A 17,989-nucleotide genomic window follows, 5' to 3' on the forward strand; every position below is an offset into this window, starting at 1 on the left:
TGTTTTCCAAAGTGTTTGCACCATTTTACATTTCTAGTAGCAATGTATATGTTTCAGTTTCAGTTCCTCTACTCCCTTGTCAGCACTTGTTATTGTCTGCTTTTTTTTGTATTAATTCTAGCCATCCTAGTAGTGTGAAACCTGTTTGATTTGCATTTCCCTGATGACTCTTCAGATATTTTGCCCATCTTTTAGTTGGGTTATTTGTCTTTGAATTATTGAGGGGTTTTTTTTTTTGTTTGTTTGTTTTTTAGTATTGTTTTAGTTGTTGATGGACCTTTATTTATATATGGTGCTGAGAATCAAACCCAGCGCCTCGCACATGCCAGGTAAGCTCTCTACCACTGAGTCACAGCCCCAGTCCCATAATTATTGAGTTATTTTGTAAGTCCTTTATTGTATGTGATTTGCAAGTTTTTTACTCCTCATTCTGCGGATATTTTTTCCTTTCTTCAATGGTGTTCTTTTAAACGCAAAGATTTTATTTATTTATTTCTATACTGGGCATTGAACCCAGTGGTCAGTGGGTGCTAAGCTATATTTGTAGCCCTTTAAAAATTCTTTTTTAAATTTTGAGACAGGGTCTCACTAAGTTGCCCAGACTGCCCTTGAAGTTTTCCATCTTCCTGCCTCAGCCTCTGGAATAACTGGGATTACAGGTGTGCACCCCTGTGCCTGTCTCACAGGTTCTAATTTTTTTTCCTCTTTATGGTGGTGCTGAGGATTGAACCCAGGGCTTCACACATGCAAGGCAAATGCTCTACCACTGAGCCACAACCCCAGCCCCTCTAATTTTGATTAGGACTAATTTATCGTTTTTTTTCTTTTGTTGTTTATGTTTTGGTGGTATATTTAAGAATCCTTGTCAATCCCAAAGCCCTAAGGATTTATTCCTGTGTTTTCTTTTAAGACTTTATCGTTTTAGCCTACTTCATGTAAGTCTTTGATCCATTTGAGTTAGTTTTTGTATGTAGGGAAAGGGTTTAAGTTTGTTCTTTTTCATATGACAGCACTAGGGTATTTAGATTTAACATTGTAATAGTTGAGCAGGTTTACTATTTTAAAAAAGTGTATAGGGGGCTGGGGATGCAGCTCAAGTGGTATAGCGCTCACCTGGCATGCGTGCGGCCCGGGTTCGATCCTCAGCACCACATACAAAGATGTTGTGTCCACCGAAAACTAAAAAATAAATATTAAAAATTCTCTCTCTCTCTCTCTCTCTCTCAAAAAAAAAAAAAAAAAAGTGTGTAGCAGTTGCAGGTAAGACTAGTTTGGAGTATAGGCATGAAAATGAGTGACTAGAGTGGAGAGAAAGATTGACCTGAGCTAGTCTTTTAAGTAAATGGCAGGGTGGGCCCAGGCAGAAGCATAAGTGATAGGAGCCTCAAGCAGGGATTTCAATTGAGAATGAGAAGCTGGCCATGTATAGCCAACAGCTACACATAAGACTGAGGTAGGAGGATCACTTGAGCCTAAGCAACATAGCAACACTTTGTCTCTAAAATCTGAGGTATATAGGTATATACATATGTATGTGTGTATATATATATATATATATTATATACATATTTTATCTATTTATACACACATACACATAAATAAAAAGAGAAAAAGAAGTTGAATCTTGAAGAGATGTTGGGAATGGGGAGGACACCAACCCTACCTCTTAAATCTGAAAGATGTGGGGTAGTGAGTGGAACAAAAAGCTAAAGGCCCTGCATAGTAATTTTTTACTGGAAGCAGTTTGCTTCAGGATTAGTGAGAGTTGGAAAGAGGTCAGTGCAGAATGTAGAGGAGTTTGTCTCTTCCAGCAAAGACCTTTTTTTTTTTTTTTAGTTATAGGTGGACACAATGTCTTTATTTTACTTTTTATGTGGTGCTGAGAATCGAACCCAGGGTCTCATGCATGCTAGGTGAGTGATCTACCTCTGAGCCACAACCCCAGCCTAGCAAAGGACTTTTTAATTTTTTTTTCTTTTTTTAGTTGTAGATGGACACAACACTTTTATTATTTTTTTGTGGTGCCGAGGACCAAACCCAGTGCCGCATATGTGCTAGGCAAGTGCTTCACCACTGAGCTATAACCCCAGCCCTAGCAAATGATTTCGAAGACATCCCTATAGGGTAGTACCTTGGCTTGAGTTAGACCAGGCTTTGACTCTATTTTGGAGTCTCAGCAATGTGTTTATCTATGTTGCCATTCTTCCTTGGAATCAAAATTAACTTCTCATTTGGAATAAAAGAATTGCCTCATATAACATTGTCATACAGATTAGAGGGGGCAGAGCATAAAGAGTTCCTTAATTGATCATGCTTGATACTATTTTAAGGTCATATAAAGTCATTTATGGGGCTGCTGTTGTGGCTCAGTGGTAGAGTGCTTGCCTAGCATGTGTGAAGCACAGGGTTCGATCCTCAGCACTGCATACAAATAAATGAATAAAATAAAGGCCCATCAACACACACATAAAAATTTTTTAAAATAAAGTCATATATGCACATTAAGCAAGTTATTGAATTTTTCACTCCAAAACCTGTGGGGAAATAATTATCAAGGAAAGAATTGAATAATTACCACCCACCTGCCCCCATATAAACAGGAGAGAAGATTTCAAGTAATTGAAGAAAATGAGAAGAATCAAGGGTGATGGATTGGAATGCTGTAGATAAAGGCTTGATTCTCATAGTAAAGGTATAGTCAAGTTGGGCGCAGTGACAAATGCCTATGATCCCAGCAATTTAGAAGGCTGAGGCAGGAGAATCACAAGTTCAAAGCCAGCCTAAGCAACTTGATGAGTTCCTAAGCAACTTAGACCCCATCTCAAATTTTTTTAAAAAAGAGCTGGGCGTGGTGGCACATGCCTGTAATCCCAGTGGCTCAGGAGGCTGAGACAGGAGAATCACAAGTTCAAAGCTAGCCTTAGCAAAAGCGAGGTGCAAGCAACTCAGTGAGACCCTGTCTCTAAATAAAATACAAAATAGGGGGCTGGGGATGTGGCTCAAGTGGTAGCACACTTGCCTGGCATGCGCGGGGCGCTGGGTTTGATCCTCAACACCACATAAAAATAAAATAAAGATGTTGTGTCCACTGAAAACTAAAAAATAAATATTAAAAAAAAATACAAAATAGGGCTGAGGATGTGACTCGGTGGTAAAGTGCCCCTGAGAGTTCAATCTCTGGTACCAAAAAAAAAAAAAAAATTTTTAAAAGGGGTGGTGATATGGCTCAGTGGTTATATGCTCCTGGGTTCAGTTCAAGTCCTGGTACGAAATATATATCTAAATATAGTCAGGCAGGGGCTGGGGATGTGGCTCAAGTGGTAGCGCGCTCGCCTGGCATGCGTGTGGCCCGGGTTTGATCCTCAGCACCACATACCAACAAAGATGTTGTGTCCGCTGAGAACTAAAAAATAAATATTTAAAAAAAAATTTAAAATAAATAAATATAGTCAGGCAATGTCCCTTAGTTCTCTGTCACTTTTCTGGGAATCCTAACTTAAGACACTTGGAGGCCAAAATACCCAGATGTTGAGCAGTGAACAATGAGGAAGAAGGATTAATTAGCTTGTCTGGGCCAATCAGACAGACCTAGCTCTATTTGAAGAAAGTGGATAGAATGTATATCTTGAGAGCTTCTCACTTAAAAAGGACTCTTGGTTGAGTTTCTTTGACCAGATTGCGGGGGTCAACCTGGCTTAGAGAGAAAATTGTGGTTCAGGTCAAGTGTCAGTCCCTGTAGAACAGAAGTCCCATGTACACAAATTTGCCAGATGGTAGAGCTAAACCACCAATGGGTACTAGACCACTTTTCCATTAACCCATTTCTTTGTGGTGTTGTAGCCATTTAAGTCTACCTCCCTAGCCTGTGGTTCTACCTCCTTAGGTTAAAATCCAAGAAAGACAAGGAGAAAAGAGTAACCTTGTTCTAAAGCCATTCCCCTGCTCATGAGTCTTAGCTGCTGTTGTTTTTCCTATCTAGGGCTAGCTATACCTCCATTTTCTGACCTATTCTAGTGCCCCCTATTTAGAGAGATGGCCTAATGATTCTCTTTGTGTGAAGAGACTCAACACTTTTTGTTAGGAGCAGAATTATCCAGTCTTGATGTGGTAAGAGGGGAAAAGTGGATAGGAAAGAGATCACAAACAAGTTTGTTCGTGTGTTGTTGCCATGTCACCTCCCCACTTACGCCCAATATCTAAAACAAGATGTTCCGAGATTTTCCAGGTCAAAATTTTATAATGTGATTCTGGACAGAGTTCTTGGCTCTAGAGATCTCATGCTGCAGAAAACTTAGAAACCTTCTTCACCCCGCCCCCCAAAAAGAAAGATAAACTTGGCATCTATATTATAGACAGGAAGAATGTTAAGTCATGGGGCTAAGAGTGTAGCTCAATGGTAAAGTGCATCCCTGTGGGGTCCTGGGTTCATTCTCCAGCATCAAAAAAGAAAAAAAATATATCACTATTTCCCAATTTGGAGGTAACAATGCCTTGGGAAGTGTTTGGGGATTTAGTTCAGTGAAGAGTGCTTGCCTAGTCCATGAAAGGTCCTGGGTTCTATCCTTTTGTGGGAGTGGGGTGGGGAGATGAAAATAGTAACTTGAGAAATCATAGAATCATTACAAAAAGTTTGCAAATTCACTAAGTAATCTGTTGCTATGGATTAAATATATATCCTACATATATATATATATATATATATATATATATATATATATATATATATTTTTTTTTTTTTTTTTTTTTTAAGTTGTTGACAGACCTTTATTTTATTTATTTGTATGTGGTGCTGAGAATTGAACCCAGTGCCTCATGCATGCTAAGCAAGCATGCTACCACTGAACCACAACCCTAGCCCCTACCTTTATATATTAATTATTGTAATTCCTAGTATTTTTGTACTAGGAATTGAACCCAGAGGCACTTAACCACTGAGTCCTATTCCCAGCCCCTTTTTTTTTTTTTTAATTTTGAGACAGGATCTTGCTAGGTTGCTCAGGACCTCACTAAATTGCTAAGGCTGGCCTTGACTTGCTATCCTCCTGTCTCAGCTTCCTGAGCTGCTGGGATTTTAGGTGTCTACCACTATATCTGGCTGTACTATTATTTTTGAAGATATGTAAATTAATAAAATGTGAGTTTTTTTAAAGTGTTGAATGTGTAGCAGTTGTTTGTAGCATATTTTTTTTTAGTCTAGATATATCCTGAAATTTTTAGGTCATAAACTAGACGGGTCTGCATAATAAAAGATTAGAAATTTCTGCTCTAAGTCATTTGAGATGGGTTAAATGAGAGTGTAGTTATGCACTGTGTGTTTAAAGAGACAATTCAGGGGCTGGGGATGTGGCTCAAGCGGTAGCGCGCTCGCCTGGCGTGCGTGCGGCCCGGGTTCGATCCTCAGCACCACATACAAAGATGTTGTGTCCGCCAAGAGCTAAGAAAAAATAAATAAATATTAAAAATTCTCTCTCTCTCTCTCTCTGTCCCCCCCCACTCTCTCTTTATAAATAAATAAATAAATAGACAATTCATGGAAAGGGAATGAAGCTGTCAACAAAGATATAGCTCTTTCAGTATGCAAGGTACTTTAGTCTATATTTATTTATTTATATTTATATTTATTTTTTAGTTGTAGTTGGACACAATACCTTTATTTTATTTATTTATTTTTATGTGGTTTTGAGGATTGAACCCAGGGCCTTGCACATGCTAGGCAAGTGCTCTACCGCTGAACCACAACCCCAGGCTTCTACCTTCCATTTATAGCCCCTGGATCCCTTCTTCATGCTGCCACTGCTAACAATTCCTTGCATATATTCCACTAATATCTATATGGAAGTGTGTGTGTACATGCATGCACACATGTACAGGCGTGCATGCATGCAGATACATGTTTCTATATATTCATATTTTATATTTATTTTAATTAGGTATATATGACCCAGAATGCATTTTGATTCATTGTACACAATTGCAGCACAACTTTTCATTTCTCTGGTTGTACATAATGTAGCATCACACCATATGTGAAGTCATAACAACTGTACCTAGGGTAATGGTGTCTATCTCATTCCACCATCTCTATATATTCATATTTTGTACTGAGTACCCTTACCATTTGGAAATATGGGTAACAATGTTGATAAGATTGCTCTTTCTGTATGTGATGCTAGAGATTGAATCCGGGGTCTTATCTCACCAAACACTCTACCAATTGAGCTTTGTCCCCAACTCCTATTATCTTGCTTTTAATTGTTTTGTATTGGGGGGTGGTACTGGAGATTGAACTCTTGGGTGCTTTACCACTAAGCCATATCCCTGGCCCTTTTTATTTTTTGAGACAGGGCCTCACTAAGTTGCTTAGGGCTTCATAAGTTGCCGAGGCTAGCCTCAAACTTGAAATCCTCTTGTCTCAGCCTCCAAGTTGCTGGAATTACAGGTGTGCACCACTGTGCCTGGCTTAATTCTTATGCTCTAGTTAAATGTTTCTCAGAAAATATTTTTCTAAAGTATGGAGAATATTGTTATATCGTGTGTTGTGTTTATACACAAATATGTAACAACAAATCCCATCAATATACACAATTGGGGCTGGGAATGTGGCTCAGGTGGTAGCGTGCTCCTCTGGCATGCGTGCAGCCCGGGTTCGATCCTCAGCACCACATACCAACAAAGATGTTGTGTCCACCGAGAACTAAGAAATAAATATTTAAAAAAAAAATTCTCTCTCTCTCTCTCTCTCTCTCTCTCTCTCTCTCTCTCACTCTCTCTCTCTCACTCTCTCTTTAAAAAATATATATATACACAATTATAATGCACCAGTAAAATAATATAGGAAAGGCTGGGCGCAGTGGCACATATCTGTAATCCCAGCGGCTCAGCAGGCTGTGGCAGGAAGATCATGAGTTAAGAGCCAGCCTCAGCAACTTAATGAGGCTCTAAGCAGCTCGGTGAGACCCTGTCTCTAAATAAAATACAAAAAGGGGTGGGATGTGGCTCAGTGATTAAGCATCTCTAGGTTTAATCCCCAGTATCAAAAAAAGGGAAAAAAAAAAGTGATATCATTCAGATCCCATCTCTCAGCTGACAGGGAAACATTTTTTCAGGCTGAAGAAGGAGAATACAGCGAAGAAGAAAACTCCAAAGTGGAACTGAAATCAGAAGGTAATGATGCTGCAAATTCTTCAGCAAAAGAAGAGAAGGGAGAAGAAAAGCCTGACACCAAAGGCACCGTGACTGGAGAGAGGCAAAGTGGGGATGGACAGGTCAGTACACAGCACAGTCCTCTTTGGGAGCTTGAATAGGGAATTGCAATCTTAGAAGGGTAAGGAGCCCTTTATCTTTCTTTCAGGAGAGCACAGAACCTGTGGAGAACAAAGTGGGTAAAAAGGGCCCTAAGCATTTGGATGATGATGAAGATCGGAAGAATCCAGCATACATACCCCGGAAAGGGCTCTTTTTTGAGCACGACCTTCGAGGGCAAACTCAGGAGGAGGAAATCAGGTAAAGGCTACTTGGTGCTGCTGCTTTCTAGCATGTATTTTGAGCTTACTGTATGTCAAGACACTTTATCAAGTGCTTTACCTGTATTATCTTGTTTATTATTCACAATTTAAGGTAAGAATCACAATTACTATGCTCTTATACAGATGAGGAAAATAAAGCATAGAATGTTTGGTAATTTTTGGTAGGGGACTAAGACCCAGACCCAGTCAGTCTCCAAAACCCATCACATTTCTGCCTCCCTTAATAGGAGGCCTCTGAGCTATGAAGTACTTGCATAGGATAAGAGATGTTTGAAAGTACCAAGTGGATCAAGACACTTTTCCTTGATTTTGACTAGACCCAAGGGGCGTCAGCGAAAGCTATGGAAGGATGAGGGTCGTTGGGAGCATGACAAGTTCCGCGAAGATGAGCAGGCTCCAAAGTCCCGACAGGAGCTTATTGCTCTTTATGGCTATGATATTCGCTCAGCTCACAATCCTGATGACATCAAACCCCGAAGAATCCGGAAACCTCGGTGAGGAAATTTTGGATTGTTGATATTTTCTTTTTTCTTCTTTTTTTTTTTTTTTTTTTTTTAAAGAGAGAGAGAGAGAATTTTAACATTATTTTTTAGTTTTCGGTGGACACAACATCTTTGTTTGTATGTGGTGCTGAGGATCGAACCCGGGCCGCACGCATGCCAGGCGAACGCGCTACCACCTGAGCCACATCCCCAGCCCCAATTGTTGATATTTTCAAAAAGAACTCCTCTGCTTTTCTGAATGCCTTTCTAGCTAATAAGTGAATGGATAAGGAAATGGAGTGTGTCCCTGAATCACTTTATATCTATCATGGTCCCTTAAACAGTTTGTCTCCGTTTCCCTTTTTTAGATTTGGGAGTCCTCCCCAAAGAGATCCAAACTGGATTGGTGAGCGTCCAAACAAGCCCCATCGCCATCAGGGTCCTGGGGGTACCCTACCACCAAGGACATTTATTAACAGGAATGCAGCAGGTACTGGCCGCATGTCTGCACCCAGGAATTACTCTCGATCTGGGGGCTTCAAGGAAGGTCGTACTAGTTTTAGGCCTATGGAGGCTGGTGGGCAGCATGGTGGCCGGTCCGGTGAGACTGTTAAGCATGAGACTAATTACCGGTCACGGCGCCTGGAGCAGACTTCTGTGAGGGATCCATCCCCAGAAGCAGATGCTCCAGTGCTTGGCAGTCCTGAGAAAGAAGAGGCAGTCACAGAGACATCAGCTGTTGCTCCTGACACAGCACCACCAGCCCCTGACAGGCCTATTGAGAAGAAATCTTATTCCCGGGCAAGAAGAACCCGAACCAAAGTTGGAGATGCAGTCAAAGCTGCTGAGGAGGTTCCCCCTCCACCTGAAGGGCTGACCTCAGCACCTCCAGTCTCAGAAACCACCCCTCCTCCATCTACTAAGACAGGGAACTGGGAAGCTCCAGTAGATTCTGCTGCAGGTGGACTAGAACAAGATGTGGCACAACTAAGTATAGCAGAACAGAATTGGAGTCCAGGACAACCTGCATTCCTACAACCACGGGAGCTTCGAGGTAGGTATTATAGTGTTGATGGCTGTTTTTCTGCATCATTGGGCTTAGGAATTTGGGAATTATATCTTACCTTTTCATTAACTGAGTAAAATTATGCATTAATTGGTTCATTTGTCCAGTTCTCAGAGCATTTGTGTCTTTTACCCAAGGCTATCTCACTACTTTTTAATTTTTTTTTCCTTTTCTGGTACTGGGGATTGGACCCAGGGCCTTGTACATAGTAGGCTAATGCTTTACCACTGGGCTACATCCCTAGCACTTGTTATTTTATTTTGAGACAGAGCATCACTAAGTTCCCAGGCTGGCATGGAAATTGTGATCCTCCTGCCTCAGCCTCCCAAGTGTCCCACTACTTTAGGTACTATTAACTGATCATTGTTGAGCCTCTGAGTCAGAATCCTTTTCTGTTCTCTATACATAAATGTGGAAAAGGGCTGGAGTTGTGGCTCAGTGGTAGAGGGCTTGCCTCATACCTGTTAGGCACTGGGTTCGATCCTCAGCACCACATAAAAAAATGAATAAATAAAATAAAGTTATTGTGTTCATCTACAACTTAAAATATTTTTTAAAATGTGGAAAAAAGGAGCTGGGGTTGTATCTCACTGGTAGAGTGCTTGCCTAGTATGTGTGAGGTTTGATACTCAGCACCACATATAAATAAATAAAATAAAGGTTCATCAACAACTAAAAAAAAATTTATTAAAAAAAATATGGAAGAAAGGGGCTGGGGTTGTGGCTCAGTGGTAGAGCACTCACCTAGCACAGGCTGCAAGGCCCTGGGTTTGATCCTCAGCACCACATAAAAATAAATAAATAAAACTTATTGTGTCCAAGTATAACTAAAAAAAAAATGTAAAAAAAATTATTAAAAAATATTGAAGAAAGAAAAACAAAGTGGAAGAAGGTGGCAGTGTTGTTAATTGTTTGAGAACCAGCTGTTGCTCCTGACACTGCACACTGTTTGAGCTAATGGTTAATGTGTGTGTATGTGTGTGTGGTGCTGGGTGAACCCAGGGCCTTGTGCGTTAGAGCCAAGTACTCTACCAACTGAGCTATATCCTCAGCAGCCCCACTAATGATATTTGAAGGCAGAAACTTTCTCATTTGAGTCTGGATTGGGCTCTTCTTTTTTTGAAGGAATGTCTATCAAATGTCATTAGCCTTCTAGAGACAGAGTGCCCAATAGAACTTTATGTAATTCTGGTGCTTTTGAATACTTGAAATGTGACCAGAGGGAGGAAGTGAACTTATTTAAAATTTAAATAGCCACGTTGGGGCTAGGATTGTGGCTCAGCGGTAGACCAGTTGCCTAGTATGGGTAGGACCTTGGTTCGATTCTCAGCATCACATAAAAATAAAGGCATTGTGTTGTGTCAATCTACACCTAAAAAATAAATATTAAAAAAAAATTTTTAAATAGCCACATATGGCTAGTGAGTCATCATATTAGACACATAATTCTACAGAGTAGGACCTAATGTCCCTTTTGCCCATTCTGCTTTGTCTGTCTAACCAAATAGACTGAGGTATCTTCTTAGTTTCTGAAGTCTAATGGAAACATAAAGATAGGAAGTCCTCATCTGAACTGGGAATGCAACACCCTCCTCTAGTACATGTGATTTTTAAATACCCCAAATCAGTGTAGCCTATATTGGACCTAGAATATTGATCTCTGAGAGTAGTAGATACACTTGCTGATTTTGGGGGGTATTAAGGGGGATTCTGGGGATTGAACCAACTCTTTTTGTTTTATTTTGAAATAGGGATCTCTGTAAATTGCGTAGGGCCTCACTCAGTTGCTGAAATTGGCCTTGAACTTATGATCCCTGCCTCAGCCTCCCAAATTGCTGGGATTACAGGCATGCCCCACCACGTCCAGCTTCCCACTAGTGCTTTATTATCATTCTGAGACAGTCTGATTCTTTTTTATCCTGAGTAATTTTCAGCCAATGTGGAATCTTCCCAAATACCGATACCTGTGCCAATAATGTAATCAAGTAGATTTAACAGAATATCCTACTGCTCTCCAGTTGCTGCTCTGAATTTTCTGGGCTGAGATTTTACAGTATGTTTGATAATGTGCTAATTATAACCTTCCAGGGCCTCTATTCAGGGAAGTGTTTGGTAGGGAAAATTTGAGCATAAGGGGTTTTTGTTTATTGGTTGGTTGAGTTTTGTTTTGGTTTTGGTGCTGGAGATTGTACCCAAGGGTTCTTTGTCACTCAACCACATCCCAGTCCTTTGTTTTTGTTTGTTTGTTGTTTGTTTTTTTAATACTGGGGATTGAACTCAGGGGCACTCAACCACTGAGCCACATCCCCAGCCCTATTTTGTATTATATTTACTCACTGAGTTGCTTAGCACCTTGCTATTGCTGAGGATGTCTTTGAACTTGTGATCCTCCTGCCTCAGCCTCCTGAGCTGCTGAGATTATAGGCATGCGCCACCGCTCCCGGCTCCAGTCCATTTTTATTTTGAGACAAGGTTTCACTAAATTGCAGAGGTTGGCCATGAGCTTTCAGTCCTCCTGCTTCACTCTCCTGAATTGCTGGATTAAAGGTGTGTACCACCTCATCTACCATGAGTTTTTAAAAATTTTCAGACATGATCTCATTAAGTTGCCCGGGTTGTCCTCAACTTGTGATTCTCTTGCCTCTGCCTCCTACATGGGATTACAGGTGTGTGCCGCTGCCCCCAGCTGAACATGAGTTTCTTCACTGAAGTCTTTTTTTTTATGTTTAAGTACTTTTTTTTTTTTTTTTTTTTAAAGAGGAGAGAGAGAGAGAGATTTTTTTTAATATTTATTATTTTTCAGTTCTCGGCGGACACAACATCTTTGTTGGTATGTGGTGCTGAGGATCGAACCCTGGCCGCACGCATGCCAGGCGAGCGCGCTACCGCTTGAGCCACATCCCCAGCCCTTTTTTTTTTTTTTTTTAAAGAGGAGAGAGAGAGAGAGAGAGAGAGAGAGAGATAAGTACTTTGTTACTGTGTTAAGGTGGTTGGAAATAGGGGCAAATTTTCAAATGCTATTATTGCCCATAAGGAGATAGTTTTAAAAAAAAGAAAACTAGGACAGGGGTTGTGGCTCAGCAGTAGAGCACTCGCCTAGAACATGCGAGGCCCTGGGTTTGATCCTCAGCACCACATAAAAATAAATAAATAAAGGTATTGTGTCTAACTACAACTAAAAAACAAAAATATTAAAAGAAAAAGAAAACTAGTAGGTGGTACACTCTTGTGATCCCAGTGACTCAGGAGGCTGAGGCAGGAGGATTGCAAGTTTGAGGCCAGCCTCAGCAATTTAGTGAGGCTCTAAACAACTTAGATCCTGTCTAGAAATTAAAAAGGGGCCAATGGTTAAGGCCCCTGGGTTCAATCCTTGGTATCAAAAAAGAAAAGAAATCCAGCTGGTTCAATCCCCAGTACTATTACTACTACTACTACTAATTATTATTATTATTATTACATAAATAAAAGAAGAAAGCTTTTCCCCATGTTCAATGCTGGGTTTCTGTTCTCGCCAATTGCTGGGTTTCTGTTCTCGCAACTAAAAGGCTCAGGGGTCACTCTAGTTAAACTGGGCTAACTGGGCTGCACGAAATAACCACACAAGAGACACAAATACCTTTTTCTTTGGGGTTGCTGTGACGGCTCCTCTGACCTTAAGGGTCCGCAGAAAGAGAGAGAGAGAGCACGTGCTGACCCCTTTTATTTAGGAGAAGCTATTCAAATGAGACAAGGGGTCAGGTTTCAGGGGGCTGAGTATCTTCATGATGTCCACTGTCAGCAGATTGACTGACACCTGCGTAGGCCACACCCAAGGGCACAGTAAGAGGAGGGGACACACACAAGGCACTTCCATGGAAGATTCTATCCTAAACAGGGCAAGGAGTTATATTACAAAGGAGCAGGTGAGCATAGCTTCACCCATGGGGCTGTAGCAAGACACCCATTTCTGTGACTGAGCACCTCAGCACCTAGCTGGGGAGTGTAACTCAGTCACCCATAAGGTTGACCTCCCACAGTTCAACTTGTCATTTCTTGGTGACACCCTTGAGTCCCACTCAAAACAGTCACTTTTTGTTGTCTACTACAGGTGTGCCGAACCACATACACATGGGAGCAGGACCTCCACCTCAGTTTAACCGGATGGAAGAAATGGTACAAAAAGGGAAGAGGAGTAATTGGGGGAGGGCTACATATTATAGCTACTGTTTAAACCAAGATAAGGTCTTGATGTTAATTTCCCCATTGATTGCTCATGTTTCTTTTAATTTAAGTCTCAGAAATGTAGAGTAGAAGATTTAGATTGGAATATTGATTCTTTTCATTGATTTTTCATTTATTTTGCAAATACTAAACACCTTCCAGCTACCAAGTGTTTTCCAGCATCTAGCAAAAGATAGGACTTTATATGAGAGTCAGCCATTAGAAGTCTTGTTTAGGTCTCTGTCTTTACCTTAGGGTGTCCAGGGTGGTCGAGCCAAACGCTATTCATCCCAGCGGCAGAGACCTGTGCCAGAGCCTCCTGCCCCTCCTGTGCATATCAGTATCATGGAGGGACATTACTATGATCCACGTGAGTTGTTTGTTACTGTTTGAGTACCTTTCTTGGCATGGTGAAGTGAATTAAGAGGCCAGCCTTTTATCTCTTAATTTTCCTTTCAAACTATTCTTAAACATTGCCTAGTTGCTTTTTTTTTTTTTTTTTTTTTTCAACGTGGAAAATTGAGGACATCTTTTAAAGGGTTTGGGAGACAGGAAGACATTTCCTTGTGATATGAAGAGAGTCACAATATGATATCTTAACAGTGCAGTTCCAGGGACCAATCTATACCCATGGTGACAGTCCTGCCCCACTGCCCCCACAGGGCATGATTGTACAGCCGGAAATGCACCTTCCTCACCCAGGTAAGCTTTGTACATCTATCTGTATGCTTCTAGTATGTAAGGATGTGTTTTGGGGACTCCATAAACCCCAACATACTTGAGCTCTTTGCTGCTAGCCTGTGAGGCTGGCCATCCTGGCTGTTTGGGTCCAAAACAGCTCAGGATTTCCATCCTGAGCTGTTTTGTGCTGCAGTTCACCCAGAGGATCCTGTGAAAATGGAAGTATCTTTTTCAGTTTTTGTCATCCTGTTCTTGTCCAGGTTTACATCCCCACCAGACACCGGCACCTCTGCCCAATCCAGGCCTCTACCCACCACCAGTGTCCATGTCTCCAGGACAGCCACCACCCCAGCAGTTGCTTGCTCCTACTTACTTTTCTGCTCCAGGAGTCATGAACTTTGGTAATCCCAGTTACCCTTATGCTCCAGGAGCACTGCCTCCCCCACCACCTCCTCATCTATATCCTAATACACAGGTGAGATGGCTAATGAGCAGATTTTTCTAGGTCCATATCTTTTAAATCATACAGGACTGTGCTATGAGGAGAATGCTAAAGGAATTTGAGAACTTTTCAGTGATGCTGATTTCATGTGGGGCAAGGATGCCTCCTGGTGGTCAGGTGCAGGAAATGCAGCTTATGTAATGCTTATTAGTTTATTCACTTCAGCTTCTTTAATGGTATTTCATTGAGTGTTTTTGGGGTATATCATATCTGCTGTTTACTCAGCAGCACAAAGGAGCTGTATTCTAGCTAGTTATGGTGGTAAACACTTATAACCCCCTAGCTATTAGGGAGACTGAGACCAGAGGACCAAAAGTTTGAGGACAGCCTAGGTAACTTAATTAGCAAAAACCCTATGCAAGTCCCTGCATTCAATCCTCAGTAAAAAACACACACACATGGGGCTGGGGATGTGGCTCAAGCAGTAGCGCACTTGCCTGGCATGCGTGCGGCCCGGGTTCGATCCTCAGCACCACATACAAACAAAGATGTTGTGTCCCCTGAGAACTAAGAAAAAATAAATAAATATTAAAATTCTCTCTCTCTCTCTCTCTCTCTCTCCCCCCCCCACTCTCTCTTTAAAAAAAAACACACACGCACACCACAGAGAGAGAGAGAGAGAGAGAGAGAGAGAAATTCTCCTCGACAACTTGCCCTACTTTGTCCTGCTTAACTTCCTTGATACCGTCTATATCTGGAGTGTCACCATTGAGCTCAGCCTTTGCCATTTGTTACCAGATGGTAGAAACTGAAGAAAGCTGGGCAATAATTTGGAGGAAGTAAGAAATGAAAAGTCACATTATTTTAAAGGGGGCAGCTTAAAACTTAAAAATTATAGAAATTCTCCAGTACTCTTAATTTTTGTGGGTAGATGATGTTTTCTCTTTGTTATAGGCTGGATGAAATAATTCTTAGCTTTTTCTTCTCTTGGCTTGTGGGGTCTCAGGCTCCATCACAGGTATATGGAGGAGTGACCTACTATAACCCTGCCCAGCAACAGGTGCAGCCAAAGCCCTCCCCACCCCGGAGGACTCCCCAGCCAGTCACCATTAAGCCCCCTCCACCTGAGGTATGAGCTCCTACCCATATTTATGGCATATGCTTACATCAGTGGCTTTCCATTTTGCAGAGAATTTCTCTGCTCTTCAGGTTGTGTTCCTGTAGAGTGTAGTCTTTTTTGGTATGATCTGATAGGAAATTTTAACTTTATTTCAGGTTGTAAGCAGGGGTTCCAGTTAACATGACTTTCTGAATATTTTAACTCTAACATCATAGAGAAGTAAGTGAACAACTTATTATGACTTTTGTTCTTAAAACTAATGATTGTACTTGCTTACTTAACAACCAAAATCACCTAATTAATGCTTAATGTTATAATCATGGGATATATCTGAAGCTTTAAAGGAAGGACACACAGAATCTGCCAGTTTCTTTGTTTTGCAAATGTATTAGGCAGGGTTGAAGCAGAATCTGTTGTTAACTTGACAGTTTCATTTGGGAACCTGTAAGGAAAATACACAGGAATACAGTATATTGACCAAGAAAAGTGGAAATCAGAATTGAAGGTAATATAGCAGAAGGAGTCAGTTTTAAATATCATAAAGGAGAAGGAACATGAGGATTACTGTGTTTTAAGATCATTAAAACATTTAGGGTCTGGGAGTGTAGCTCATGGTGATAGAGCATTGCTTAGCATGTGCAAGGCCTTGGGGTTTATCCTTAGTGCCACAAAACAGAACAAAACCGCATTATTTAGAATGTGGCTTCATGAGAACAGTTTGTAAATGTCCAGAGGTTCACTAACATTTTGGTGGTTCTTCCCTTTCTCAATCCTTTCTCAAGATCAGCGGAGATGAGATCTCAGGAGGGAAGAGAAATTCAACTGGCAGTCTACCACCCTGAGGGCTTCAAAGGTATAGGATGGCCCTACCAGCAGGCATCTGAAGGAGGAGGAGCCCTCTTCCTCTGAGGACAGGCTCTGCTGGAGAGAGGAGAAACAGGTGACCTCCTCGAACCTCCACTCTTCACTTGAGCTGTCTGTGCTCAGGGGAGCCGAGACCCAGACAGCCCAGGCTTCTGAGGATAGATTCAGAAGCCCAAGTCTTGCTCTTCTTCATTTTCTCCTGGGAAATTTAAGTGTCTTCTCCCAGGGAAGTTCCTGCCTGTTTGTTTTGTTTCCTAAAATGTTTGTTTTTAAAGCCCGGCTTGCTATTTTTAAATTAATATTTTTAGTTTTTCTGTTTCTTTCTCTCTCTCTGCCTTTAAATGAAACAAGTTCATTCTTCTGGTTTTCTAGCCCCTCTGGGTTCCCTTTCACTCTTCCCTGCATCCCAGATAATTGAGAATGTATCAACCAAGTGTAAAAAGAGCTGGCCTTTCACTTTTGGTGGGCCTTTGTTATTCTCTTGTATACTTGAATTCTCTTAACTCCTCCAACCCTGTGGAAACAAAGCTGTCTACACACAGTGTCCCTTTGTGGAGAAAAGCTCAGAGTGGATGAGTAGGAGCCCTTTTTTGATTTAGGTTTTACAAGTCTGAGCTTCAAACAGTACCTGTGTTCTGGTGGGCTTCAGTCCTCTACTGAGGGCAAAGTCTCTACTGTGGGGAGAAATGGCAAACCAGATACTTTTTCAAGGAAAGAGGGTCGAGTGAGAGCCTTTGCACCTTAGGGGAATGTATTCACATAGTCCTCAGGACTCAGACTTTGGGGTTAGTGGAATTAGAGGACCCTGCTTCTCTTCTTTCCATTCCTACCCCACTCCCTTCTCAGTTGCTATGGACCAATGCATCTCTCTAGAGGCAAATACAGCAAGCAGTCTACCTTGTCCTTTGCAGTTGCTCTTCTCCATAATTTTCCTGCTACAAGTGTTTTAGGTGTTACTTCCCCCAGTTGTCCTGTTCTTGCAAACAGAAGATATGGCACCTGGGCTTAAGGCCTAAGGAAGCCAGTCAGTCACCTTCTGGGCAAGGGCTCTCCCTTCTGTCCTCCCTGTCCATGGCACCAACCTGCTGCCTCTGCGGGATAGCTTCCTGTTATTGCAGCACTGTGTCTGCCAGGGGGAACTTGGCCACTATCCCTGTCCTTCTACAGAACCTGAGGGAGAAGGTTCCCCTAGTAATGTCACTGTCTGTTCTTACTCCTTCCCTCCAGCAGCTGGCCTAGCCACTGAGTCACAGTGTGGGATCAGGAAGGAGGAGAGGCAATTAAGCTGTAACCCCCAAGGAGGAAATAACTAAGAGGTTCCTTCCAGGGGTAGCCGGCGGTTGTGCCTTTTGTAGGCTTCCCTTTGCCTTAAACCTGAAGATGTCTCCTCAAGTCTGTGGGCAGCATGCCCAGATTCCCAGACCTTAAGACACTGTGACAGTTTTCTGTCTGTCCACTATGTTTAGTTGCAAGGATTTCTCCAGTTGTTGCTGTTTTTTTTGTTTTTTTTTTTTTTGTTGTTGTTGTTGTTGTTACTGTTTTAAAGGGTGCACACATTTGTGATCAACATTATGACTTGGAGATAATAAAATTTAGACTATAAACTTG

At 41.5% G+C, this 17,989-nt stretch overlaps 1 protein-coding gene across 1 annotated transcript in view; it reads left to right on the forward strand.

The window, feature by feature from the left end:
- Casc3 (CASC3 exon junction complex subunit) overlaps positions 1-17,989 on the forward strand; it is a 28,438-nt gene extending 10,449 nt beyond the window's left edge. The window contains exons 4-14 of the mRNA XM_026386944.2: positions 7,107-7,265; positions 7,352-7,503; positions 7,844-8,020; positions 8,377-9,062; positions 13,162-13,226; positions 13,530-13,644; positions 13,878-13,976; positions 14,216-14,430; positions 15,404-15,526; positions 15,673-15,736; positions 16,300-17,989. Of these exons, the coding sequence (XP_026242729.1) occupies positions 7,107-7,265; positions 7,352-7,503; positions 7,844-8,020; positions 8,377-9,062; positions 13,162-13,226; positions 13,530-13,644; positions 13,878-13,976; positions 14,216-14,430; positions 15,404-15,526; positions 15,673-15,696 (1,815 nt within the window). The 3' untranslated portion in view covers positions 15,697-15,736; positions 16,300-17,989. The remainder of the gene's footprint in view (positions 1-7,106; positions 7,266-7,351; positions 7,504-7,843; positions 8,021-8,376; positions 9,063-13,161; positions 13,227-13,529; positions 13,645-13,877; positions 13,977-14,215; positions 14,431-15,403; positions 15,527-15,672; positions 15,737-16,299) is intronic.

This window comes from Urocitellus parryii, chromosome 7 (genome assembly GCF_045843805.1).
Source record: "Urocitellus parryii isolate mUroPar1 chromosome 7, mUroPar1.hap1, whole genome shotgun sequence".
Taxonomy (NCBI): Eukaryota; Metazoa; Chordata; class Mammalia; order Rodentia; family Sciuridae; genus Urocitellus; species Urocitellus parryii.